The 27,844-nt window shown below is 35.8% G+C and overlaps 1 protein-coding gene across 2 annotated transcripts in view; it reads left to right on the top strand.

The window, feature by feature from the left end:
- opcml (opioid binding protein/cell adhesion molecule-like) overlaps nt 1–27,844 on the top strand; it is a 245,374-nt gene that overhangs the window by 106,336 nt on the left and 111,194 nt on the right. The window contains exon 2 of one of the 2 annotated variants that reach the window (XM_073829184.1): nt 12,143–12,218. In XM_073829184.1, coding sequence (XP_073685285.1) covers nt 12,143–12,218 — 76 coding nt within the window. Of the gene's footprint in view, nt 1–11,566; nt 12,219–27,844 lie in introns of those variants that run through there. The other variant, XM_073829183.1, reaches the window with a different exon arrangement.

A 27,844-nucleotide genomic window follows, 5' to 3' on the forward strand; every position in this document is an offset into this window, starting at 1 on the left:
AGAGGTTATTGGAGAACATTTTACAAGAACATACGGTTTCAGGCTTTCTGTTTTAACATTTCACATTTAATTAAATGCGTTTTTGTTTCTGTGTAATTAATTATGAAATTCACTTGCATTTTCTTTCTTTAGTCTAACAGCTTTTGCTTACCTCATGAAACAAAATTACAATGATGGATATTTTGTCCAATGTGATCTTATTTAGAGGAATAGTTCACCTGAAAAATAAAATGTATTGAAAACTCACCCTCAGGCCATCCAAGATGTAAATAATTTCGTTACTTCATTAGAACAGATTTGGAGAAATTCAACAATACATCACTTGCTCACCAGTGGATCCTCTGCAGTGAATGGGTGCCGTCAGAATAAGAGTATACAGTACAAACAGCTGTTTAAAAACATCAGAATAATCCACAAGTAATTCACACGACTCCATGCAGACAATCAATAAACAGCTTGTGGAGTGAAAATCTGTGTTTATAAGAATCAATTCCACCATTACAGCTTTGTCTTGTCTGAATCAGGAGAGAGATATGCACAGATAAAGCACTGTTTACGAGTAAAAACAGTCCAGAGCAGTTCTAAACAAATGTGGTGGATTTTAAAGAGAGGACAAGAGTGATGGACTTTTTACAGCAGATTATGAACTGATATTTGAAGGTTTGAAGTTAAAATGCCTTAATGATGGATTTGTTTCTTATAAACATGCAGCTTTTCACTTCACAAGATGTTAACTGATTGACTGGAGTTGTGTCGATTACTTGTGGATTATTGTGATGTTTTTATCAGCTGTTTGGACTCTCATTCTGACGGCACCCATTCATTGCAGAGGATCCAATGTTGAGCAAGTAACGGTAAATTTCTCCAAATCTGCTCTAACGAAGAAACAAACTGATCTTGGATGGCCTCAGGGTGGATACATTTTAATTTGATATAAAACTCCATGTCCCTTATTTATATTACAAAACTGTGCATAGTGATGGAGACAGGTGTGTGAGCAAAGAAAAGATTGTCTTTTGTTTGTGCACTTTGGTATTCAAAGCAGCAGGTTACTCGAAATATTAGAGGTCTTCGTTATTTATTTCAGCAAACAATTCTGTGTCTCAAACAGAGGAACTTCAGGGAGGAATATTTGCAAAACACCAAACAAGACGCTTTTGTTTTGCTGCGCATGCTGCTTTGTGGGTGTCAACAGCATTGCTGAAAATTAAAAGAAAAAAAAGCTCTTTCTCATATTGCAGAAGTTAGCAGTTAGACAAAATGAATGTGAATCAGCATAATATGTTCATTTCTCACTCATTTTGATGTTTAAGAGCTAAAGACATGACGGCGGAACATCTGTGCGATCTGTTTCTTGCCTTGAGGAAACAACAGCTTAGGAATGAAATGTATTCAAAGGAATTAAACATTCTAGATCAAGTGTAACTGTGAACATACATCAAACCTTTTTCGCAATGCCTTTGATTTGATGTTTTTGCACCGCTTTGTAATTTGAAATGAGAAGAAGAAAGCTTCGAACAAGTTAGCACCTTTTCCTTGTCTTTCAGTGAAATGTATTCCCAAGGACGCAACACTCATTGTTAGTTTAGCAGAAGTTATCACAGGAGAGGAGACCTCCTCAGTTCACTGCAAGGTTAGCAAGTCTCCTCTGGGAGAGATGCTCCATTCTGTTCAAACAGATTTTCCAGACTGAAGATAATGGTGGTGTTGCGCATCCTTTAAACATAACCTTGAGTTGGGGACTTTGAGGTCAAAAGAATAAGGTTTTAGAGGGTTTCTTTTAGTGCAGGGGGTCATCTCAAGAGCTTCCGTAATGAGTCACAGTCTGGATTACAAAACCAGTTCACTAAATGATGCAGTTCCTTTATGCAAATGTACTTGTCACTGCTCTCTCATTGTCTAAAGACGTCTGTTTAGAAGTTTTTTTTCTTCACACCATGATGAATATTCAAAAGAATATGGTTTGGTGTTTTACTTAAAAGATTATTTCATCATTTACTCCCCCTCATGTTGTTTTCAGGCCATGAAACACAAAAGCAGATGCTTAGCAGAATGTCAAAGCTGATTTTTCAATTACAATGAAAGTGAATGATGACCAGGAGCTGTTAAGATGCTAAAATTGCAATAAAAACATCATGAAATATGATTTACACACTGTATTACAAGTCTTCTGTAGTCATACTGAAATAGTGTTACCGTGTTAATCAGGGGTGTCGCGATATACCAGTATTGGCGATACTCGTGATATTTAAATAATGAAATGGCGTTAATTAGGGGTGTCGCGATATACCAGTATTGGCGATAATCGTGATATTTAAATAATGAAATGGCGTTAATTAGGGGTGTCGCGATATAGCGGTATTGCGGATAATCGTGATATTTAAATAATGAAATGGCGTTAATTAGGGGTGTCGCGATATAGCGGTATTGCGGATAATCGTGATATTTAAATAATGAAATGGCGTTAATTAGGGGTGTCGCGATATACCAGTATTGGCGATACTCGTGATATTTAAATAATGAAATGGCGTTAATTAGGGGTGTCGCGATATACCAGTATTGGCGATAATCGTGATATTTAAATAATGAAATGGCGTTAATTAGGGGTGTCGCGATATACCAGTATTGGCGATAATCGTGATATTTAAATAATGAAATGGCGTTAATTAGGGGTGTCGCGATATACCAGTATTGGCGATAATCGTGATATTTAAATAATGAAATGGCGTTAATTAGGGGTGTCGCGATATAGCGGTATTGCGGATAATCGTGATATTTAAATAATGAAATGGCGTTAATTAGGGGTGTCGCGATATACCAGTATTGGCGATAATCGTGATATTTAAATAATGAAATGGCGTTAATTAGGGGTGTCGCGATATACCAGTATTGGCGATAATCGTGATATTTAAATAATGAAATGGCGTTAATTAGGGGTGTCGCGATATACCAGTATTGGCGATAATCGTGATATTTAAATAATGAAATGGCGTTAATTAGGGGTGTCGCGATATAGCGGTATTGCGGATAATCGTGATATTTAAATAATGAAATAGCGTTACTGTGTTAATTAGGGGTGTCGCGATATACCGGTATTGGCGATAATCGTGATATTTAAATAATGAAATGGAGTTACCGCGTTAATTAGGGGTGTCGCGATATACCGGTATTGGCGATAATCGTGATATTTAAATAATGAAATGGAGTTACCGCGTTAATTAGGGGTGTCGCGATATACCGGTATTGGCGATAATCGTGATATTTAAATAATGAAATGGAGTTACCGCGTTAATTAGGGGTGTCGCGATATACCGGTATTGGCGATAATCTTGATATTTAAATAATGAAATGGAGTTACCGCGTTAATTAGGGGTGTCGCGATATACCGGTATTGGCGATAATCGTGATATTTAAATAATGAAATGGAGTTACCGCGTTAATTAGGGGTGTCGCGATATACCGGTATTGGCGATAATCGTGATATTTAAATAATGAAATGGAGTTACCGCGTTAATTAGGGGTGTCGCGATATACCGGTATTGGCGATAATCGTGATATTTAAATAATGAAATGGAGTTACCGCGTTAATTAGGGGTGTCGCGATATACCGGTATTGGCGATAATCATGATATTTAAATAATGAAATGGCGTTACCGCGTTAATTAGGGGTGTCGCGATATACCGGTATTGGCGATAATCGTGATATTTAAATAATGAAATGGCGTTACCGTGTTAATTAGGGGTGTCGCGATATACCGGTATTGGCGATAATCGTGATATTTAAATAATGAAATGGCGTTAATTAGGGGTGTCGCAATATAACGATATTGGCGATAATCGTGATATTTAAATAATGAAATGGCGTTACCTCATTGATTAGGGGTGTCGCAATATAGCGGTATTGGCGATAATCGTGATATTTAAATAATGAAATAGCGTTACCGCATTGATTAGGGGCAGGGATGGACCACCAGCCAAATGCGGGTGATTTTGTGTTGTGGCGGGTAAACTTCCACTGGGGACACGCTTTTCAAAATCCCGTTGGTGTCCACCCAAATGTTTTTTGTTAAGTAATCTCTTGTATTTTAGAATGCACGCTCTACGCAGCCGAGCGTTTAGCGCTATAGTAAAAACGAAACCAAAAGTAAAACACGCACGCGCATTCAAAAGCAACTTAAATACCCTGCGCTTAGAGAGCGACTCCCCAATGCGGGCAAATTAGGCTACATAAAAGTTATAGTATGTGGGCTATAAGTTGTGTAGTTGTGAAGATAGCTCTGTGTCATGATAGAATGATACATGATAATATGACATAATAATCCAGCGTCAGCGCCATTATGGAGTGTTAAACTCTCACATGTGATTTGTTTCATTCATACTGGACACCGGAGGGCATCATCGAGACTCATAAAAGAGTATTAAAACAAATTACTTTGCATGAAATTCTTTATATGGACAAAGGCATCCAGCTGCCGCTGTAGCTGAATAAAATGCAGAAAGTTTTATGATAAAACATGATAAGAATCAGCACACGATTATAACAGTATTGGTATAGGTTTATCAGTGTTCTTCAAGCCATCTCAGGTATTTTTAAATAGATACTGCATATTTATATTTCAATGCTAATCGACATTGCCTTTATCATATTATATATTATATTGTATATTAGTGCACTGTATAGAATACTGTAAAATAAGAATTTGCAAGTTTGGAGTAAAAATTTATTCTCATAAATTGTCTTACTTTGACACTGTTCTTAACTTAAAATGATTAGCATTTTAGTCTCTTTTGTTATTGTTCCTTTTGTATGCAATGGTGTGATTTATTGGTCAAAAAAAGATTTTTATTTTTCATGATTTCTATGGATATCTCGATCTATTGTTATCGTGAATTTTTGAGGCCACGATAAAAATTCTGAAAAATCTGATATTGTGACAGCCCTAAGTCATACAATAACTTTTTTTGGAGGGAAACCCAAAATGATTACTGTTTTGACATTTTTATGGTGTTTTTTGTTTTTTTCACTTTCATTTTAAGTTAAAGAGCACCATAAACATTTTCCTTGACATCTCCTTTTGTGTTCTACAGAAAAAAAATTAAAACATAATTGGTTGGAATTGCACGAATGTAAGCAGAAAATGGCAGAATATAATTTAAGTAAATATATCTATTTAAATCCATGTCTGAATGATGACAGACAAACTTGTGGAGTGTGACAAGCATGAATGGTGCACTCTGGGATCAAGGAGTTCAGAATCAGTCTGTGTCGCATGTCTCAGACTTTGGTGACACTAATGAATAGATTTTGTGAGCTTTGCTTCAGTTTTGGTCCTGAAAGGTCAACTGGGGGATTATTCTTCAGCCAGATATATTTGAAGGGATTCTTTTTTTTTTTTTTTTTTTTTTTTTATAAAGAAAACTGAACATGGAAGAAATGCCATGTGAAGATTACATCCTGCTTTTGCCTCTGTATTATTACAGGTCGATCTTTGCCAGTTCGAGCTGACCTTTGTTAGTGTTGTTTTTGTTGCTACTCAACAAATAACCTTTAATAAAGACATTCTAAGCATTTTTATTAACTAGTTAGAGTCCATCTATCTATCTATCTATCTATCTATCTATCTATCTATCTATCTATCTATCTATCTATCTATCTATCTATCTATCTATCTATCTATCTATCTATCTATCTATCTATCTATCTATCTATCTATCTATCTATCTATCTATCATGTTTTGAACAAATCAGTTGAATAAATAAGTCACGTGTTGCCACCTACTGGTGTAATTATGAACCATGTAAAGACTCACTTTAGAAATCCCACAGTTAATGCACAGAATATTAGTTTAAACAGATTTACAGTATAGTGCTTTTCAATTTTTACTACCATTACAAACACACATAGTTTACTAATATAGCACAAAAATACTCTAGTCTATTAGAGAAGTCTGACATTGCAAAACTATGCTAATTTGTTCAGTGTGTCTGCAACAGCTGTTTACCGTAGGTTGCATTCATAATTAGGCCTATTGTTTAAAAGGCAAGTTATTTTCTTCTCCACTGCCACTGGGGCATGTCAAAAATCAGGTTAAGACACCAGCAATTACAAAACATACACATTGTTTCAGCGATACTCGCACAAACATGCACAAATGTGCGAAAGTCACTTTTTATCAAGCCTGCATTTGACAAATTGATAGTTTAACGCTAGACACTGCAGACGGGGACATTGAACATCAGGTGACAGTACGAAAGTGAGTGCGCATGAATAGTTTTGAGTGACTCTGAATGCCAACCGGAGATTGAGCGTCAGATATTTCCAGCTATATACCAGCTGTATTAACTCGTCGTCTCCCTCAACTTGATTTGCATAACCGTGCAGAATGATAATTGACATTTTCAACATAGCTTCCCTCAAACTGGAGTGATTTTAGCTCTCATTCCAATGCATCTAGCTGAATTAATGTTATCTACCAGGAATGGCTCAACCGGAGTAACATTTTTGATTGAAAAGCTAAAGCGAAATGTGTTTACCTTGAAGACAGTGGCAGCCTCCACTAACACAGTTACTGATTCTGGTAGGATTGCGAAGTCTGCAGTTGCCAGAGATTTAGTTGTTGAAATGGTATGCTAATGTCCTAGTTTTCTGGCCCAAATTGCTTTTGACCTTGAGGTTAAATGTAGACATTTGCAGTGCACATTTGCAAGTATCTTGCCATTTGATAAGAAATTAAGAGATAATGAGCAAGATATAATATGCCAGAGTGCATTTAGACTCTAGGTGTCTAATATAGTTTGAAATAGTTACATTTTCACATAGCTGGGTTAATACTACTATGATTTAACAGCGACTTATGAGTCATGGTTACAATATTAGTAGTGGCTTGCTACTATATTTATCAGTTTGATTGGCATTTTTTTTTAAAAAATAACTAGATATCACAAGTAAATAGAGCCCAACAGTTGGGTTCTGGAAGTAAAACTCATTAATTTTCTCCATAGGGAAGCTCTGAGGTTAAAGGAGAAGTTTGCTTCCAGAACATTTACTCACCCCCTTGTCATCCAAGATGTTCATGTCTTTCTTTCTTCAGTCATAAAGAAATTATGTTTTTTGAGGAAATCATTTCAGTATTTCTCTCCCTATAGTGGACTTGAGTACACACGACTTTGTGCTTCCAAAATGCAGTTTAAATGCAGCTTCAAAGGGCTTTAAATGATTCCAGCCGAGGAAGAAGGGTCTTACCTAGCGAAACGATTTGAGGTTAAAAAGTAAAATAAATTGTAATTTTTTTTGAGAAAATAACCAATCGTTTTGCTAGATAAGATCCTTCTTCCTCGGCTGGGATCATTCAGAGCCCTTTGAAGCTGCATTGAAACTGCATTTTGGAAGTGAACTTCTCCTTTAATAAATGGTGGTATATGCGTTTGTTGAAGCCATCTATATGCATTAATTCAACTTAAAAGTATTTTTGTTTAACAGCAGAATTTGTTGCGAAAAACTACAGTAGGCATGATTCTGTATGGAAGAGTCGCAGTGAACAAAGTGCACCAAAATATCTACTTTTATGTTTCTTTCTATTATTTTGATTATGTCATTTGCAATGCTTTATGAGTTTGTAGTTCTTCCCCTCACTAAAGGGATAGTTCACCCAAAAATGAAAATTCTGTCATTAATTACTCACCCTCATGTCATTCCAAACCTGTAATACATTCATCCTCAGAACACAATTTAAGATATGTTTGATAAAATCCAATAACTTTCTGACCCTGCATAGACAGTAATGTAACTGACACGTTCAAGGCCTTGAAAGGTAGTAAGAACACAGTTAAAATAGTCCATGTAACATCGTTATTTTTGTTTTCTATGCACACAAAAAGTAATTTCGTAGCTTCAAAACATTTCGGTTAAACCCCTGATGTCACATGGACTATTCAACGATGTTCTTACTACCTTTCTGGTAGCAACGTGGTAGTCAGTTGCTGTCTATGGAGGGTCAGAAAGCTCTTGCATTTCATCAAAAAATATCTTAATTTGTATTCCAAAGATGAACAAAGGTCTTACAGGTTTGAAATGACATGAGGGTGACAGAATTTTCATTTTTAGGTAAGCTATCCCTTTAAGTATACACAGTCTTGTACTTGTGCTTGAAATAAAAATGTGTAATTGTAATTCGCCTTGTAGCTTGTTAGTTTGGTTTATGATGGTTTATGATTCAAATCTCTATGGAAAATAATAATGGGAAAAATACTTTTGGAACCAACCAACCAAATTGGCACTCTATAGTATAAAATGCATTGTTATAACTGACTAGATTGGATTTTAAGTAAAAATGTAAAATGACCTAAACACACACCTGTGACCATATATTCTATATTAATGTGGCAATTTGCTGCATTGCAAATTGCGTTACATTATGATTTAAATGGGTTTGCAGCCATTTTGGCATGGAAGAAAAGAAAATGGTCAGTAATTTGGACTGGCAGATGGATAGCTGGATAAACAGAGATGGATAGGTAATTCTATGTAATTGCAGCCTCTGCAACTAACAGAACCACAGCACATTGCAGACAGGAGTTAATCAAAAGTGACTTTAGTTATATCACAAACAGCCAGTGTGACCCGCTTCGTGCCATATCTGTCTCTGCAAGACGACAGTAGATTCACATGTATTCTTTCTTTCTGTGCCTTCTTTCTGTTTGCATTCCTTCATGGTGATCTTTATGTCTGTTTATATTAGTGGTGTTCACTGAGCAATATGAACTGCTCTATGTCTAGAAATACTGTGCAGGTTTATGGAAGACCTTTCAGCTGGGCAAAGCATAAGTTTAATTTGTGAATCTTGATGATCCGTATATGAGCATCAGTTTACTTGCTGACCCGTTTTACTACTGAATATGCACATTATGGTGCAAGATCATCAACTGACCTGAATTGAAATGCCAACTATAGATACATTCATAACAAATGAAACATTCTTTCATCCGCCCACCCACCCAGAGCTCTGGGATTGAACACCTCTGAGCTTCCTCCAGAAAAACTCAAAAACAATTAAACAAAGTAAGATAATTGGTGCATTGTGTCCACAATGGTGTTACGAACGGTTGAATGCTTGGATTTTCCACATTTTTGCTAAATCGATCAGTTCAGGTGTTAAGAATCAGTAGACTTCTGTTGTTTTGCCGCCTTCTAGAATTATTATCAAATCAAGGGTATCATTTTTAACACATTTCACTGCAGCGTTCATTCACAGTACTAATTAGCTAAACGGGCCTACAATTTGCTTAGGTCAGCCGGGTTTTAATTAAAAAGCAGTTGAATCAAATCAGCTTCTTAAGTACCAGGTAGCATCAGAGGAAGATATATATTTTTTAATTAAATCTTATCTTATGCCATACTTCCAAGTGGCATGTTCATCATCATCATCATTTTAATGTAACGATCTTGTCAAGTAACTCTATTCAATCCCATTTAAACCTTTATCTTCTGTGATACTTTTGCTGGAATGAATCTATGTAAACATAAACTAGTTTAAGTGAAGTGATTAGTCAAGGATTAGCTGAAGACTGTGGTGTATGAATATGAGAATGATAATCTGGTATAAATTCCACACCACATAACATTTTTTTGGATTCTGTTCACTGTAATCTCCTAATCATGGATTATGTTTCACGCAAGGCTAAAAACGATCATTTTAATGATCAAATGTTGCTGAAAATGGTGTTTTCCACAAGCCTGAACACACATGCAGTTCTAATTGGCCGGAAAAACATCTTGAGATAGTTTGCTGGTCTTAGCTGGTTTACAAAAACTAGCCTGTTTGTTTGGGTGATTCGGACAGACAGACAGACAGACAGACAGACAGACAGACAGATAGATAGATCTACTAGCCACTTTGGCACTTTTGGGTTGAATTTTATTTATAGCAACAGAGTTTGACATTAATGCTTGCCTGGGACAAGTGGATTTTTTTGAAGGGGCAAATGAAAGAGAATTTTACTTGCCCAACCAGACAACTAATCTGATTAAAGCTTAAATCTGATTTTAGTTGAGGAATCGCGCAGCCTGTCTGTGTATGAAACAATTTCATGGAGAAATCAACACAAATGAACACAACTGCACTCAGAAGAAACGTACTGTGGTAAAAAAAAGAAAAAAAAATTATATTTATAACATATAACCTAGCATGACCACCAAGAGTGGACTGTTTTTGCTTGATTTGGTAATGAAAATTGTTCAAAAGATCACAGCAGAACAGTCCGCATCTCTGAGCAACAATAATGGGGAAAGTTACTTTTAAAAGTAATGCATTACAATATTGCTTTACTCCCTATAAAAAGTAACTAATTACGTTACTTTTTATAGAAAATAATGTGTTTTGTCCCTTTTGCATTACTGTTTAAATCTGGGCAGGGCTTGTTTGTATTTAGTATAAAAAGTTATATTGTTGGCAACATCTGCAGGTCAGTAAATGGGAAAATAAAGTAACTGGCATTAATTATTTTAAAAAGTTACTCATTTCTTGTAAATTAAATAGTAATAGGTTACTTTACTAGTTACTTGAAAAAGTAATCTGATTACGTAACTTGCGTTACCCCCAACACTGCTGAGCAACACAGCTGTGTTTCGTTACTGAATAATTCAACTTTTTGAACTAATCATTTGAGTCAATGGTTTAGTGGTCCATTCATGAAGACAGGCACTTGCTTCATTCTTGAATGAATCAGTCATCTGAACCAAATCGTTTAAAGGAATGACTAAATGACTCAAGACAGTCACTTAGTTGCCATCTACTGGCAGTTTACTTTCATATTTAAAAGTAGCTTGTATTTGCCCCCCCCCCCAAAAAAAAAAAAAAAAAAAAAATTATATTTAAAAAACTGATTTTGAACACCAAGCTCATAACATTATTTATACTGTTGTAGTTGTCCAATGTAAATGCATTCATGCTACATTTCAGCTTCATTAAACTGTCTGTATAAATGCCACTTCAGCTGCTTCTGTTTCTTCTGCAGTAGAAAGATTGGTTTTGTTAATACTTATGTTATTTGAATGGTAACAGCCATATAGTGTCTTTATTAAATTAATTTCAATTATTAACAGATATAAGAATTTTAAATGAAAGATGACACGTTTTTAATACAGGTAGGGAAATTTTAATGGCATTTTAAAAAACGACTTGGAAATCGATTTAAATACATTTTAGTATGCAGTAACTTTACTCATATAAAACGCACAATTGTGGCCTGTGAAAATGCTGAGTGGCTAGTAATTTTTGAAAACCTCTAGCCACAGTGGCTGCTGAGCAAAATAGTTAACGTCAAGCCATAGATAGATAGATAAAACAAACAAATAAAAGCCCAGTTGTCCACAATAAATGTATTATTTATTTGAATTTGCATTGAGTAAATATTTCCCTTATTCTCTGCGTTGCCCTCAGCGCGTGCAGTATCTGTCTTCTCCGCATGCGTTCACCCTGAGTTCAGCTCTAGTTAGGGAGACACAGGAACTGACGGCTAGTCAGTTTCCTCACCTATCCGAGCACAAGAGCACCACCGACCGCGCGCCGAGCGCGTTCTCTCTTTCTCCAGGAGTATTTCTGCCTCTTTCCACATACAGCCAAGCCGTTTCAGCACCCCCGGAGGTGTTCGCGCACTGAACATCCTCTCACAGTTGCGATTAGTTTGTGCGGGTCCAATTAAAGTGAATTTGAAAACGACGCGGCTCAGAACGAGGCTGAAGCATCTTTAAGAGCGCGCGCATCTCTCAGAGAGCGCGAGCAACATATGTGCTGCCTCTGAAGACTCGGTACAGCACCTCAGTGTGTCTGAAAACGCTCGAAAAAACGTTTCACCCGACTGCTGAAAACTTTCAAGGAATATTTACGAGAATCTGAAGGGATTTCCTGTCAGTAACACTGAGTAAAACTAATACTTTTGGAGATATTTAGAGGACGGAATACGAAGTGAACGCTGCGTTCCGAGGGGAATCACATTTACGCTCCTTCAGTTATACGGCTCTACTTTGCGGACGGAAGTTTCTGAGTTTTCTGACGGGGAAAATGGGCATAACTGGTTATTTTGAGCTGCAGTGGAAATGCCTGGTTGTTGTGGCTCTAAGACTGCTATTCCTTGTGCCCGCAGGAGTGCCAGCGAGAAGCGGAGAATCTTATTTAAAGGACAACATCACTGTCAGACAAGGAGACAGTGCTGTCTTGAAGTAAGTCGATGATTATGTTATTTACATTATGATAAGTGTATGTTTTGTTATGTGCTTTCATTTTAAATGCTTTTTGGACTGTCTTGCGAACATTAGAATGTTTATTTGTGTAGCTAAATGCGTAATTTCCTGTTTAATCATTTTAGTTTAAAATAAACTCGTGATAGTTAAGGTGCTCGTATTTAATTTTTATTGAACTATAAATATTTTTATTAGCCTAATCTGGCTGCTGTTAGCACATCTCATTTTTCTGCTGGAGTTGTTTTGGGAATCCGTGGTGAGATGCAATCGTCTGGTAATGCAATCAGCATGCAGTCTGGTCTATGTAATCAGCTTTGGTGGCCTATTTAGATAAGTAGTTCATCAACAAATCAAATTTAAGTTCGACTCAATTCTCTATTCGCTCTCTTTCAGTCATTCCCCCTCTCCCATCTCGCTCATTCCTGATTTCTCATTCCCCCTTACTCTCAGTCACATACACGTACTCATTTGTGGACGCCCACATGCACTTACAGTAGCATCATTGTTTTCTTACTTACCCCCTAATGGTTACTCCGTGAATTTATATAAATGTGGGTAACAAGGCAGTCGTTTTTTTTCTGTAAGGCAACTGAGAGTAAAGTATGCCTCTTTCGTTTTCGCTTTTGCCCCGCTTGTGGTACCAGACGCAGCGGGGGACGTTTTATGTAGCATGAGACAGTGGCCTTTGCTTGTGTCCTTTGACGCTTGGCTCCAGAACCTCTGTCTAAAAGAATGTCATGTTTGTCTGGAACAAAGCTGCACAACAAAACTGCTGAGGACGGCAACAGTCCGTCGATCTGTATAGAGCCTTATAGCGGAGTTTGATGCATGAAAAATCCTCTAAAGAGACATTCATGTGCAGAATGCTTGTTTTTTGAATTCCTCACAAAATGTGCATACATCCATGTGTGGATGGATGAATGCATAGATAGATAAACAGATAGACTCATAGATAGATAGATAGATAGATAGATAGATAGATAGATAGATAGATAGATAGATGGATGGATAGACAGAAATGGTGAATACAGTGAAGAACTTTTGTTAAAGCTGATTTTTAGTTGTTGCCTTACAGTGTTGCAACTTAATTTATTTTTATGTATTTTGAATTAAATAAAGTGTTACATACTTTACACTTTTTGTGTACATGCTATTTTGTTTAGTTGGCTAATGTTTTTTCTTCAGAAATATACCAATTCAGAAATATACCAATTTGTATGTATTTTATGAAGTCATTAATTTATAGGACGTCACTCGTACGATTTTGTCCGATTTGTGTGAGGGGTAGGTTTAAGGGCGGGTTAGGGGTGGTCCTTCTTACAAATTCCTACAAATTTGGCACCTTGTAAAAAATGTAAGATTTTTCAAAAATTGTGCAAATTCTTACGAGTTAATTTGTACGAATTAGCCACCTTCCAAAATATGTACAAATTGGCGTGAGATTGGTTTGGCCTGTCCATTACTATATAAGGATGTAACAACATCAAAATGATGAAGTCAATGATGCGATATTTATTGCAATGTTTTGTTTTTGACATTTTGTACATTTTAAAGTTAAATTATTCTATCTAATGGACTTTGAAATTAAGATCTCCAACCTATGTTCTTAAGTAAGAAAACTTAAGTCAGAAAAACGTGAGCGAATTGACTTATACCTGAACTTTAAAGTGAACTCAGCCCTTTTTTCATTTGTGGTATACTGTCTCAGTCTAAATTATGTTCACACTGGTGTTTTAGAAAGCCAAACAAATTAGAATATAATAATATTAATAACAACAACATTTTTATGTTATTGTTATTCCTATGACATTAATAGCCATATATTTATATTGTAAGACAATTGCACTGCAAGATAAATGAAAATGAATATTTCATTGGTATATTATTTTGCTTCACAATATAGCAGGGAAATTACAATACTTCTTTTCTAATTTCTACACTTGAAAGAGATATTTGAATTTGGACTGCAGTAACATTACCCATTTAAACCGCTAGCTGTCAGCGATTCATACTGCACTTTTAAGCTTTTACTTTGACGGAAATGGCATTGGAGCTTTTTATTTTGAAGGAAAACTCCAACTTCAGTGTAAACAGGCTTACAAAAACACGTCTCACTACAAATCTAATGAAATGCTGTAATAATCTGGCCATTAAAATGTTGGGAATTATGCAAATGTGAAAATAAAGCATAACTGGTGGCCGTTGCATTTCCAAACGCGCACTAAACTCACAACGCATGCAATAAATGAGTTCACTGCATTTACTGTGAACTGAGCCATTCTGAGGTGAAAAAACGGATCACGAGCTGATCGCCTGAACAAAGTGGGCGCTTCGCTTTGAAACGTGCAGAAAAAACTTGATGAAGGGATTAAGCCATATTGTGTTTTCGGTTTTAGTTCATTTGACAGATACTGTGCCGAAAATAATGGCCCAAAACACAACTTTAAAGACCTTTTTTGTTAAAATAAGAAGTTTAAATATATATTTCAAAAACTACACTTTTTGCCTGGAAGACCTGTTGTTTCATGTTGTCACAATGATATCGAGATTATTGCTATCGATTGATAATACCATTACATCCCTACTATATATACATTATAGCACAGTCTTGAGTGCCTTATTTGCTTTTTGTCAAGCCAAGAACATGGGAAAAAGAAAACAATGTAAAAATGGATGGATGATTTATTTTTTATCTTTCACATGCACATAATTTCTGGTCTGTATGTGCATATATCTAATTACTAAGTGTTTGTTCATTCATTCGTTTAGTCTTTGTCTTGTTGGCTGAAACGTTTGGTGTCGGGCTGAACTATAAAAATGCCTGTGGTTTCTCTAAATAAACCTGTTGATAATGAAAACCCCTAATTTTCCTGAGGAAACAAAGACTGAAATTGAACAATTGCTAGTGGATAATAATAGTAGTTAATAGTAGGATATTGTTACTCCTACTGAGATCACCATCTGAATCACTGTCACCTGTTTATAATAAACATGCCAAATATTAGTCAGAAGTTACATTGTGTTGCTGATTTAAAGAGATATTAGATATTGTTTCAACACTTCAAACTTGTCATTAGAATTTGATTTTATATGCTTGAGTATAAAATTGTGTACATGTCAGAATGAATGCACTACGAATCCAAATTGCACAAATCAAACAAATCAGTATTAATGGAAAGAATGAGATAGATGCAGCAAGTGTTCTATCGGTGAACTGTGTTACACTCATGTCTCGCAGACACCACAGAATCTCTGGACCTCATTTCATAGTCCTTTTTTCCACTTGAAGTCCTTTCACTTGAGAATTAAATGTGTCATACCATCTGTCAGCCCAGAGTGCTGCTTTCCCCCTCCCTCTCTTATAATTTAGCTATTCAAATAAACTTTGATTTTCTCGGTTATGTGGCACAGTTACTTTTGGGTGTTCCACTCTTGATTCGATAGAATCCTGCAGACATCAGTTCAATCAGCTTGAGTCACAATTGCATTTAGCTCAAAGCAACCCATCTCCAACATTAAGCTGCTGGAAATGAATACATTTCCATAGCAAGGTTATATTGTGTAAGTTCATGGTTACATTGGTGCCACAATTCAGAAGTCAGCAAAAAGGTGGAAAGGAACATTAAGGACATCTGGAGTCTTTTTTGTATTGATCGGCGTCAGTCATGTCATGTATTTTACTTTTGATCACGAGCGCAGCTTCCGCATAATGGAGAACTGTTGAGACAAGCTGTCACAAACACTGTCACACTGATGGCAGAGCGTTCTGCGTGCCCCAACTTCTCTGTAGCGCCGATCCAAATGGCGACTGCTGCTGTGTGCCTGTGCACACCTGGAGATGTGTGGTGATTTATCTATCCCCCAAAGAAAAGCCATTTCAGCTCAGCCAAAGCAAATGAAGGGTGGCAGACTTTAGCCAAGCCAGAAGCCATGGTTTCTACCTGAAAAAACAAGACATTTCTAAGGCAGCATTTTTCCTCTTGTGTTTTTAAAGGAAAGCGCACAACATTGTGGCATAGCCTGTTCCCTCTAACTGCATGTGAAAGGTTGTCACGTTTTTGATTTGGACCTTGAAGCGCTGAAGAAAGAAACGTCTGACTTATCGGTGTAGTGTGAAGCTGTAAGCTGTTGCATTTTGATAGTGTTTTAAAAATACATAAGCCGCGGCAGGTTGATTGACAACGTCTTGAAGTCTAAAAATTATATAATTCCGACTGAGGTTTCAGTGCATAATTTGCCAGCAACACTTCAATTTTGTGTTGTTGATGTTGTCTTATTGTAAGTGATGAATATTAAGTGAGTAATTAATAGAAGTAATGAGATTATTCATCATCTGGTGGCAAAAGACACGGAACAAAAACTAAGAAGTGAAAAGTGTCAGCATCCATCCATCCATCCATCCATCCATCCATCCATCCATCCATCCATCTATCTATCATCTATCTATCTATCTATCTATCTATCTATCTATCTATCTATCTATCTATCTATCTATCTATCTATCTATCTATCTATCTATCTATCTATCTATCTATCTATCTATCTATCTATCTGTCTCTCTGTCTCTCTGTCTGTCTGTCTGTCATTTCGTCCGTCTATCTGCCAAAAGATTGAAAGATCAATTAGTCAAAAGATCAATCAATTGTTCAATAATCATATATCTGTCTATTTTTCTATCTATCTAGCCATCTGTTTATCTGTCTGTCCTTTCATTCGTCAAAAGATTGAAAGATCAGTCGAACAATCAATCGTTCAGTAATTGTGTCTGTCTGTCTGTCTGTCCGTCAAAAGATTGAAAGATCCATCCATCCATCCATCCATCCATCCATCCATCCATCCATCCTATCTATCTGTCTGTCTGTCTATCTGCCTGTCATTCCGTCCATCTGTCCGTCCATTCGTCCGTCCGCCAAAAGTTGAAAGATCAATTAGTCAAAAGATCAATCAATTGTTCAATAATCATCTATCTATCTATCTATCTATCTATCTATCTATCTATCTATCTATCTATCTATCTATCTATCTATCTATCTATCTATCTATCTATCTATCTATCTATCTATCTATCTATCTATCTATCTGTCCTTTCATTCGTCAAAAGATTGAAAGATCAGTCGAAAGATCAATCGTTCAGTAATTGTGTCTATCTATGTCTGTCCGTCCGTCCGCAAAAAGATTGAAAGATCAATTAGTCAAAAAATCAATCAATTGTTCAATAGTCATATATCTGTCTTTCTTTCTGTCTATCTAGCCATCTGTTTATCTCGTCAAAAGATTAAAAGATTGAAAGATCAGTCAAACAATCAATCGTTCAGTAATCGTGTCTATCTATCTGTCTGTCTGTCCGTCAAAAGATCAATCAATCGTTCAATAATCGTCTGTCTGTCTGTCTCTCTGTCTGTCTGTCCTTCTGTCCATCTGTCCGCCAAAAGATTGAAAGATCAATTAGTCAAAAGATCAATCAATTGTTTAATAATCATCTATCTATCTATCTATCTATCTATCTATCTATCTATCTATCTATCTATCTATCTATCTATCTATCTATCTATCTATCTATCTATCTATCTATCTATCTATCTATCTATCTATCTATCTATCTATCTATCTATCTATCTATCTATCTATCTATCTGGCAGCACAACTGTTTTCAACATTGATAATAAAAATGTTTCCACAGCAAGAAAGGATTTGAATACATTAGGGGAAGCCGAAAGCAAACCTTCACTAGTAAATGTTAAGATAGCCCTTACAACAACAAAGTAATTGTAGGATAATTTAAGCTAAAAGATGAATAGTCTACTTCATCAGTTAATTTGTATGTGGTTTCCAATATCCATGTGTTGTCACAGAGAGGAATATGAGCAATAAAAACATGTTGTTTACTCTGATCTCTCCAGTGACATATCCCAGCCATTTAATGGTATTTCTAGCTTTTATTTATAAACAACCAATTATGTTCATCCCTCAGGAAACACTTTTATGGCCGCAAAAATAATGTTAATGCCAGTGTAGGAGTTATTTGTTTGTACTTTATTAAAAGAGCAGAAAAAGAGCTGTCAGTCAGAGTGTCCTAACTCAGGAATTCAATAGCGCTCTTATTAGTCAACGCATTGATCATAACCTGAGGTGTTAAGCTAACACAGAAACTTAATTGTGTGTCCTTTCTCATTTAGTTTATTAAACTGCTGGTTTGATTAAATCAAATAGAGTAATAAGCACTCAGCATGCAAGGGACATCACCGGTAGAGCCAAAAAATACTTAATAAATAAGAAAATTGTCTATTTATTGCCTTTTATTGCTTAAACAATGCCCCTAACTGCTGTAAAAAATATTGAAGGCAGATCTGTTCAGGCCCTGTACAAGTACCAATGCCACTGATGGAAATCAAACAGCAGAAAACAAAGCGCTACAACATGTTATTAATTGAACTGAGGGTCCTTCTCTGAAGCAGGCAGGATGATGAAGTCTTAAGTGGACGCCCCCTGACCCGACTGTCAGAGTGACAGATGGTTGAAAGCTTCTCACAATGGTGATCTCCCTTATCAACATTACAGCGCTGGGGATTTCAGCATAGTGTTTCTAGCAGAAACACGACACTCTTTTCACACAGTTAGCTTGTATTATCTCAAACTGTATTTTGGCTGTCAGTTCATATTGTTATACAGCTTCAGTCTTATATAACTCAACAAATCACTACAAGTCTGCTTAACAAATGAATCAGAGAGGAGGCCACATTGGAGGCACGTATATGTATGTAGTATCGTTTCTATACACTATTGTTATATATATATATACATTATTTTTTCAAACAGGAAAACTTTGATATGATTGTGGTAAATTACAATGTGTAAGAAACTAATTTCACAGTCTGAAGGTTGTCTGTTCGTTAATGGTGGTTTTTGTTTGTACAGTACTCATGCAATATTTGCCTGGGTCAGTAATCTTGTGGACTAATACTCTTCATAATAGCACTTGAACTGAATGATTTGATTGAGTTTGCAGGGTATTTCAAGGACTAGCTCTCCCTAGAATAAAAAATCTGTCATCATTTACTCACCCTCATGTCTTTCCAACCTGCATAAAATGCTCTTTTGTGTTGTCATACAGGTTTGACACGGCATGAGGGTAAATTTTGAGTGAGCTATTTTGGGTGAACTAGCCATTTTGTACATAAAGTGCATACATCACTGTGGCTCTGACACTCAACAATCATGTATTTAAGGACATAGATTCACGTACACAACAGTACGCATGACTTAACTGGGTAAATGTGGCAGTAAACAGTAAAGCACTATTTGTGCATGATTTATTCCTGCCACATTGCATGCTGGGAATCGTAGTTCTGCCTCCAGCCCCACAGACACAGCTGAATCATGCAATTGCATTAGGCAGTGTGAAATAAGCAAGTATTGCTTATATTCTACCCTATTCTATTCCAAGTCCACCCACTTGGAGATTTGAAGCATGATATATATTCATTTTTTCCAGGAATGAATCGTTGAATGAGGCAGATATGCAGAGAAAGCATGCTTTTATCAAAACCAAACCCGAGTCACAGCCATATGTATATAATGGATATTTTTGTCTTAAAAGACATTTCAAAATGATTTCTTAATAATTAAATCCATACACAGATCAAGCTGCATGTCACACCTACTGCACACTGTTGATGCAAAATGTTTAGAATTTATATTATTGTAATATTTTATTTTATTTTATAGCGTAAACCAACAGTCCTAGAGTAGCAATCAGAATTCACTACCATTATAAAATATGTTCATACAGCGTATAGAGATAATATAGAGATAATCAATAAGTGATGTGATGATGCACTCTGCTGTTAAATTATGTATTTTAGTGAGCGTTCTGAAAGGGACTCTATAGTCATGGGATGTGAGCGGTCATTGATGTTATTTTTCGTGGAGTGCATAGCTCTCATTTGTCTGCCTTGGGGTGCTCGTCTTATAAAATTAGCACAGGAGCAAGGGCAGGCCATACTCTCTTTGTAATGCTCCACCGGTCACTGTCTTATGGGTTCAAGTTTAACGTGATGCTTCTAATGATTTGCACACTAATGATCTGAACTCTTCTCTTGGTTTTTACTTAACAGGACCTACAAGCAGATTTACCAAAAGACTCGGTTCAAAGCAATTATTTCTAGGGTAATTTTTCAGTTTCATATTCAGTTTTTTTCTAAATCTAAAAAAAAAAAATACTTTCACAGATTGTTAATATCACTGCTTGGTATTACAGCAAAAATTAAGTTGATTCATAAGTATGAATTTATGAATAAATGAAGCACAAATAATGATACTACAGTATCATCTTCATACAGTCATACGTGTAAAGCCTTAATAAGAATTCTACTTTTTCCAAAGGTTTGGTATGGACATGAGGATCTTTCCTATTCAGACATACATTTTTTATTCTATAGAAGGTTTATTCTCTAGGGTTTCAGGGACAGTGGAGTTCTGTATTGATAGCTCAGTCTTTCCCCCACCACACAACTCTTAGAAGAGCTCGGCAATGTTCAGTTCATTCTGAACCTTTAGACAAAACAAGTATCATATCTCATACATCAGGCTTTTATGGCTCTTATAGACTGGCATAGTGAGAATATAGAGCTCACACTTGAGGAGGAAAAACACCTCAGCTTTATTCAGAGAAAAATGCAGTTGCTTATATATGGCCAAATTGAAATTCTGATAGCTTGTAATGCATAGCATTAAATGCATATAAATATCAGCTGTCACTATATATTTTTCAATAATATGTCTTAGTAACATGATATTTAAATGCTTAGTTTTATGATCAAAACTATAAAGCAGAGCAATATAATGATGATTGAGAGATCCTCAAAAGCCTGATGCATAATATTTAATACTCACTTATTTGACACCCACACACTCACAACATGATTTTTCTAGAAAATGATTTATGGATAATCAAGTAAACCAAAGTTGCTTCAGGCCAGCAAGTGTTCATCTTGAAATATTACAAACAATATAAAAGTTTTTATGTTTACTGTGTCTAAAAAATGAGTGAAGATTTAACAGCAAAAAACCTGAAGGGAAATGTTTTTCAAATTATATTCATGTGTAACTTATATATATCAAATATATTATTTTTACATTGTCCTTTGATTTGTTGCGAATGGTAAATGGGTGTAGCTCTATAAACTCAGATTTACTTGAGTCTGGGAGGTCATTGGTCTGTTCCATTGTTTGCTGATTGATATAAATCAGAACCTTACAGATATCATCTGTGATTTGCCTTTTTTTTACTCCCTCTGAGGAACTGACGGTCTATCCATTGTGCTCAGTTGTTGCTGAGCAAGAGAAATATGAATGCTTTTGCAGTTTTTCAGAAGATATGGCAAGATTAAACTTGCCTCACTAAAACAACAAACATCTAACTTGACTTTCTCCTGTATTCTCTTTATGAATGATGTATTGCATTGGGACAGTTTTGATGTCACGGTATACCTTTCAGATGATTCGTAACGTTTTGTTGCAGCAGGTATTCTGAAATCTGATGCTTTGCAGTCATGTTTTTGTAATGTGTGAGATAAGCTGAAATCTTTTACCAAACTCATTTTCTGTTTTGTCACTTGCAACGAAAGCATGGCGGAGTCATTTTCACTATAATCACGTAGGATCACTTGGTTTGATTTATTTACAGCATTAGTGTAAGTGCAAAGTGCAATACATGATTTTTTCCTGCTTAGCTTTTAACACAGTCATATTGAATGCTGATTTGCAAATGTAACAAAGATTATATTACAATGCCACTGCTTTATCACTGAGTGTCTCATTACACTTTACATTAGAAATGATTCTCAGTAATGTATCCTGAGAGTGCCAGAGAGCGTGCGTTTTTTATTTTTTAATTTGACATTCACAGAAGCTCTCTCTGCACAGTTTACTGTAAGTGCCTAAAGCATGTTTTAAGACAGCCGATGCACTTTGATGTGCACTGAAGCCTGCAGCTCAGCATTGACCAATATTGACAGACCGAGAGAATAGCTATGCCGTTGAAGGCTTGCTTTGCCTGTAGGGACATTAAAAGCATTCACACTTTGATTATCTCTTAAATATACTGTCTGGTATTTCTGATGCAATCCCCTGAAAGTAAAAAGCCTTAAATTGGTCTTCTTTCGTATTGATTTTAATAGTCTACATTAGTAGTCACGGATTGTAGTCAAAGTTTTGCTGACTTTCCCCAGTTTGGCCTGCCTATTTTTTGCTTCTGTGCATGCTTTATATAATGCACAGTGATAAAGCATTTCCTGCATAAATAGATTATGGTAATATGAATGTGAAGGGTGCCTTTTTTCTTACTTTTTGATGTTTTCGCAATGTTTGAAGCCATATTTATCATAGGCCCATGAGTCCTGGAAGTAGCAATGCAGTATTACTCTCACTGTGCAAAGAATTTTAATATATACTTTGTATTAAAATTACATTTCGTATGTATCTAGCTGGCTTAGAATTAGGTAATAAGTGAATAAAGAAATTGTTATTTTATTATATTCTCAATTTGGCTTAGCAACAACTGTTCAGTGTTTAAACCTAATGTTGTGTTTTGGTCATTTCCACCTGGAGAGGTATTTTTTTTGCATAGGACTAAAACTTTTCAAAATATTTTGATAATTTTGTACTCATTTGAGATATTTTTCCACCCACCTTGTTATACTTGTGGTGTTCCTGGTCAAAAATGACTGACCTACAAAAATTGTTGTTTTATTTTATTTAATTACCAAATGTTGGGTTCAACGTTTTCATCAACTTGTTATCTTTTAATTAGCACAGATCTTGTGCTTCCTTTTGGAAGTTTTTTAGAGAACATGGCCAAAATTTTCCACAAAACAAGGTGCATGAGATCAATGCAGCCTGTTCAAATTGAAAGAAAACAAAATACTGAATCCACTGATAATTTTTGACAGCGAAGACCAAATTAAAAATAAAACAGCTGGTATTGTGTTATATGGAAATGTGCGTTTGTTTAACAGGATGGGATTTCTTTTTTCTCTATCAGTCATGCTTTCAGGGAATCAGGGAAATAATAGCTTTTAAAATGTGTAAGTATATTTCAATAGCCCTCAGACTGTATTTGTCTTAAGTAATCGTGATATGCATACCCAGAGCTTGAGCACTGAACATTTTAACGCTTCGCTTCAGCTCATGCCTGAAGTTCTGATGAAAGCAGAGAGTAGCAAGGCCAGTCTGTCCGTTTATTCAGGCATAGATCCTCCAGACCCTGTCAGATTTACCTGAATCTTGGCCTCCTCTTAATTCTCTCTTTAAGCCCGACTGGATCTCTGATTGACCAGGGGCAACAGCAAGAAAGATAGAGAGAGGAAAATACTAACCGTTGGCCCATCTGTCTAAATGTCAGCAGTTGTAGGTGGGCAAAATAAAAAAAATAAAATAAACTGCCGAACTCTCTGAAGAATTTGTTTGTTGAAGTGTTTATTTCTTGACATGTAGCAGTAAACATCTGTGTACCTTTCGTTATATATCTGTTTTTCACAGCTTACCTACGTAAAAGGGATAGTTCACCCAAAAGTCACTATCATGTCGTTCAAAACCTGTATGCTGTATTTTTTTTCCGTCGAACACAAAAGGGGGATTTTTGAAGACTGCTATGTCCAAAGAAGAATCTATTTCATTGTGTTTTTGTCATTTTTGAGGTTAACATGCACTGTTGTTGTAAGAAGTAAAAAGAAGTCATACACGTTTGTAACGACGTTAGGGCAAAAACTTGGTGGAATGTATTTTATGATGACAAAAAAGATTTTTTCCAGTGGAAAGACAATACTCATAAGATCTTGTAAGTATTGCTTTTATATAATAGGTCTGCAGAAAAGTATGTAAATAAGTGAGGAAAAACTAGCCGCCAGCATGATTGTGTGATGTTGCTTTAATATAGCGGTTCAATAAACAATCATTTTAAGTAACTTTATTATTGCACTGCCAGCGGAAATAGGAACTCACAGTAGTGGTGTTTTGTTCTTGAATGAATCAGCATTTTTTTAATGAATGATTCAGTGACTTACAAACACAGCTGCTTGTTTTCTTCCTGAATAATTTTTCGAAACAAATCAGTTGAATGAATGAAAATCATTTATGAACTGGTTGAATGTGTGATTTAATAACTCACTCATAGTTGCTTGATTTGCTTGGGTTCACTAATCAGTTGAATGAAGGATTCAGTAACTCACTGAAAAAACAGTCACTCATGTCATTTCTGAATGAATGAGGGATTTCGAAAAAATTGGTTGAATAAATGATTCAGTGCCTCACTTGTAAACACGGTTGCTTATTTCCTTCCTGAATGAATGTTTTAGAACAAATCAGTTGAATGAATGATTCAGTGACTCACTGAAACAACAGCTGTTTTTGTTCCTAAATGATTTATGAAATAGTTAAATGTATGATTCAATAACTCACTCATAAACAGTTGCTTGATTTGTTACTGAATGAATCAACCATTTTAAACATCAGTTGAATGAATGATTCAGTAACTCACTGATAACAACAGTAACTCATGTCATTCCTAATTGAATGATGGTTTTGAATAAATTAGTTGAATGAATGATTCAGTGACTCACTGAAACAACAACTGTTTTTGTTCATAAATGATTTATGAACTGGTTAAATCTATGATTCAATAACTCACTCATAAACAGTTTCTTAATTTGTTACTGAATGAATCAGCCATTTTGAACAAAACAGTTGGGTGAATGATTCAGTAACTTAATGATAACAACAGTCACTCATGTCGTTCCTGAATGAATGAGGGGTTTTGAAATTGAAATTGGTTAAATAAATAATTTTGTGACTCACTCATAAACACATTTGCTTGTTTCTTTCCTGAATAAATGTTTTCAAACAAATCAGTTAATTGAATGATTCAGTGACTTACTGAATGAGGCAACAACTGTTTTTGGTCCTAAATGGTTTATGAACTGGTCAAATGTATGACTTAATAATTCTTTCATGTCCCTGAATGAATCAGCCAATTTGAACAAATCAGTTGTGAGTGAATGATTCAATAACTCACTGAAACAACAAACATTTGTGTTCCTAAATTATTTATAAACTGATTAAAAAGCAGCACTCTGGGCTGACAGATGGTAATTTAATTTAATTCTAATTCATTTAATTCTCAAGTGGATGGACTTCAAGTGGAAAAAAAAGGACTATGAAATGAGGTCCAGAGATTCTCTGGTGTTTGCTAGACATGAGTTCACCGATCAGAAAGTCAAAAGTCAACACTTGCAGCATCTGTCTAATTTTTTCCATTAATACTGATTTAATACTGAATAAATAATAATAATAATGAGATTTCGCTAGTCAGCAACTATATGTGGTTTATTAACAGTTCTTTAACCTTTAACCTTCTTCTGAACATGAATTGTCCTAAACATGAATGAAACATTGAAGAACATGAACTGTTGTTCTAAACATGAATGAAACATTGAAGAACATGAACTGTTGTTCTGGGCGGACCCGATTAATCCATAATGAATTATCGTTGTTGTCGTAGTTGTTGCAGCCCTAAATTAATATATATTTATATACATTTATATACGTAATGTATATAGGCCTACGTCGTATAATGTCTCACTGGGCAGCAACTTAAAAAAACTTTTTTTGAAGTGTTGTGAACGCAGTGCGCTGGGACAAATGTCTGCGTGTGCCCAATAGAAACGCGGCAAGAAAACACTCCATGGCAACGCTGCTGTAACTTTCACTGAAATGTTTCAGAGAAATGTTTCTCTGCTTGCGTCAAGCTCGGCCCGCCCCCAAGAGCCATATACCCCACTGTGATTGGTAGGTTCGCGCAGCTCCGCACACAACACTGTTAAGTGCCATACATATTAAACTCGCGGGCCGCAGTAACATTAAACTTTCATATTAAGGCGGGGGCCACAAAATATCGTCCTGCGGGCCGCAATTGGCCCGCGGGCCGCGAGTTTGAGACCCCTGATTTAGAGAAACCACAGGCATTTTTATAGTTCAGCCCGACACCAAACGTTTCAGCCAACAAGACAAAGACTAAACGAATGAATGAACAAACACTTAGTAACTAGATTTATGCACATACAGACCAGAAATTATGTGCATGTGAAAGATTCACAATGATTTACTAAATATGATTTTTTTTAATTAAAAATAAATCATCCATACTTTTCACATTGTTTTCTTTTTCCCATGTTCTTGGCTTGACAAAAAGCAAATAAGGCACTCGAGACTGTGCTATAATGTGTATACAGTAGGGATGTAACGGTATTATCCATCGATAGCATTCGATATCTTGATATCATTGTGGTCACATGACGATATGAAATGCTAGGTCTTCCAGGCAAAAAGTGTAGTTTTTAAAATATATTAACTTTATACATATATATATAAACGGTTATATATATATATATATATATATATATATATATATATATATATATATAAACGGTTGCTCGATTTGATCCTGAATGAATCAGCCATTTTTGAACACATCAGTTCAATGAATGATTTAATAACTCACAACAACAGTCACTTGTGTCATTCCTGAATGAATGACGTGTTTTGAATGAATTGGTTGAATAAATGATTCAGTTAATCACTCGTAAACACGATTGCTTCTTTTGTTCCTGAATGAATCAGTCATTTTCAGTAAATTGGTTAAATTAATGATTCAATGAGTCAGTAACTCAAAGACAGTAACTATGCCACCCACTGGTGTAACGATGCAGAAAAAGTCATAAAAAAATCCCCACAACCAATCTGCAGAACGGTCTTCAAAAATAATAATCTTTTCTTTGAGATAATGTCCAAAATTGTGCATGGTGAAGTGGCTGTCCCTAATTTAGATGCCACTCACACTAATGACATTTTGGAGTTTAATAGAGTGACCTCTGGGCTTTCTCTATAGACATGTGCAAATGGAGATTAATCAATGTACAAATATGCATTTGTTTTGTAGAAAATTAAAGGTTCGCACTGGAACAAAGGAAAAAGAAATACTATGCACACCCCTTTTCGAGTGACCTTTTAATACAGATTTCATAGCGCCTGTAATTTCAATATGAAGCAGAACGAGAACAAAAGAAACTCGAAATGCAATTTAAATGGAATAGCAATTGTTTCCTCACAAGACCTTCCTGGATCTTCCTATACTGCATGCACAGAGCATAACGTATCACTGCCTGGCAGCGCAAACCTCTGCTCATGCCCTCGTTTCCTTAGAGGTGCAAATACAATCTTTTTGCTTTCAGCGCTGTCTGCGGTATATGTGTGTGTGTATGCGTGAGAACTGATGAAGTGCCAGTGCTTCCAAAAGGAACACGAATGGGCTCTCAGGTGTTTTATAAAAGATTGCAGTGCGGTTTTAGATTAGTGCACATCAGGATTTCCTTTGAAGACAATGGTGTGGTAATTAGGTAGAGTTCTGCAGTAAAAGTGGACGTGATTGTATCAGGGTCTCCAAAGACCATCATCGACAAAAGCCCAAAGTAATGCAAAGTCAAGCACTGGAGGCTATTAGGCATTTCTGTGCTATCAAAAACATTAGGAGACTTTCATAAAGTAGGATGCTA

The sequence above is a fragment of the Garra rufa genome, chromosome 23 (genome assembly GCF_049309525.1).
Source record: "Garra rufa chromosome 23, GarRuf1.0, whole genome shotgun sequence".
Classification (NCBI taxonomy): domain Eukaryota; kingdom Metazoa; phylum Chordata; class Actinopteri; order Cypriniformes; family Cyprinidae; genus Garra; species Garra rufa.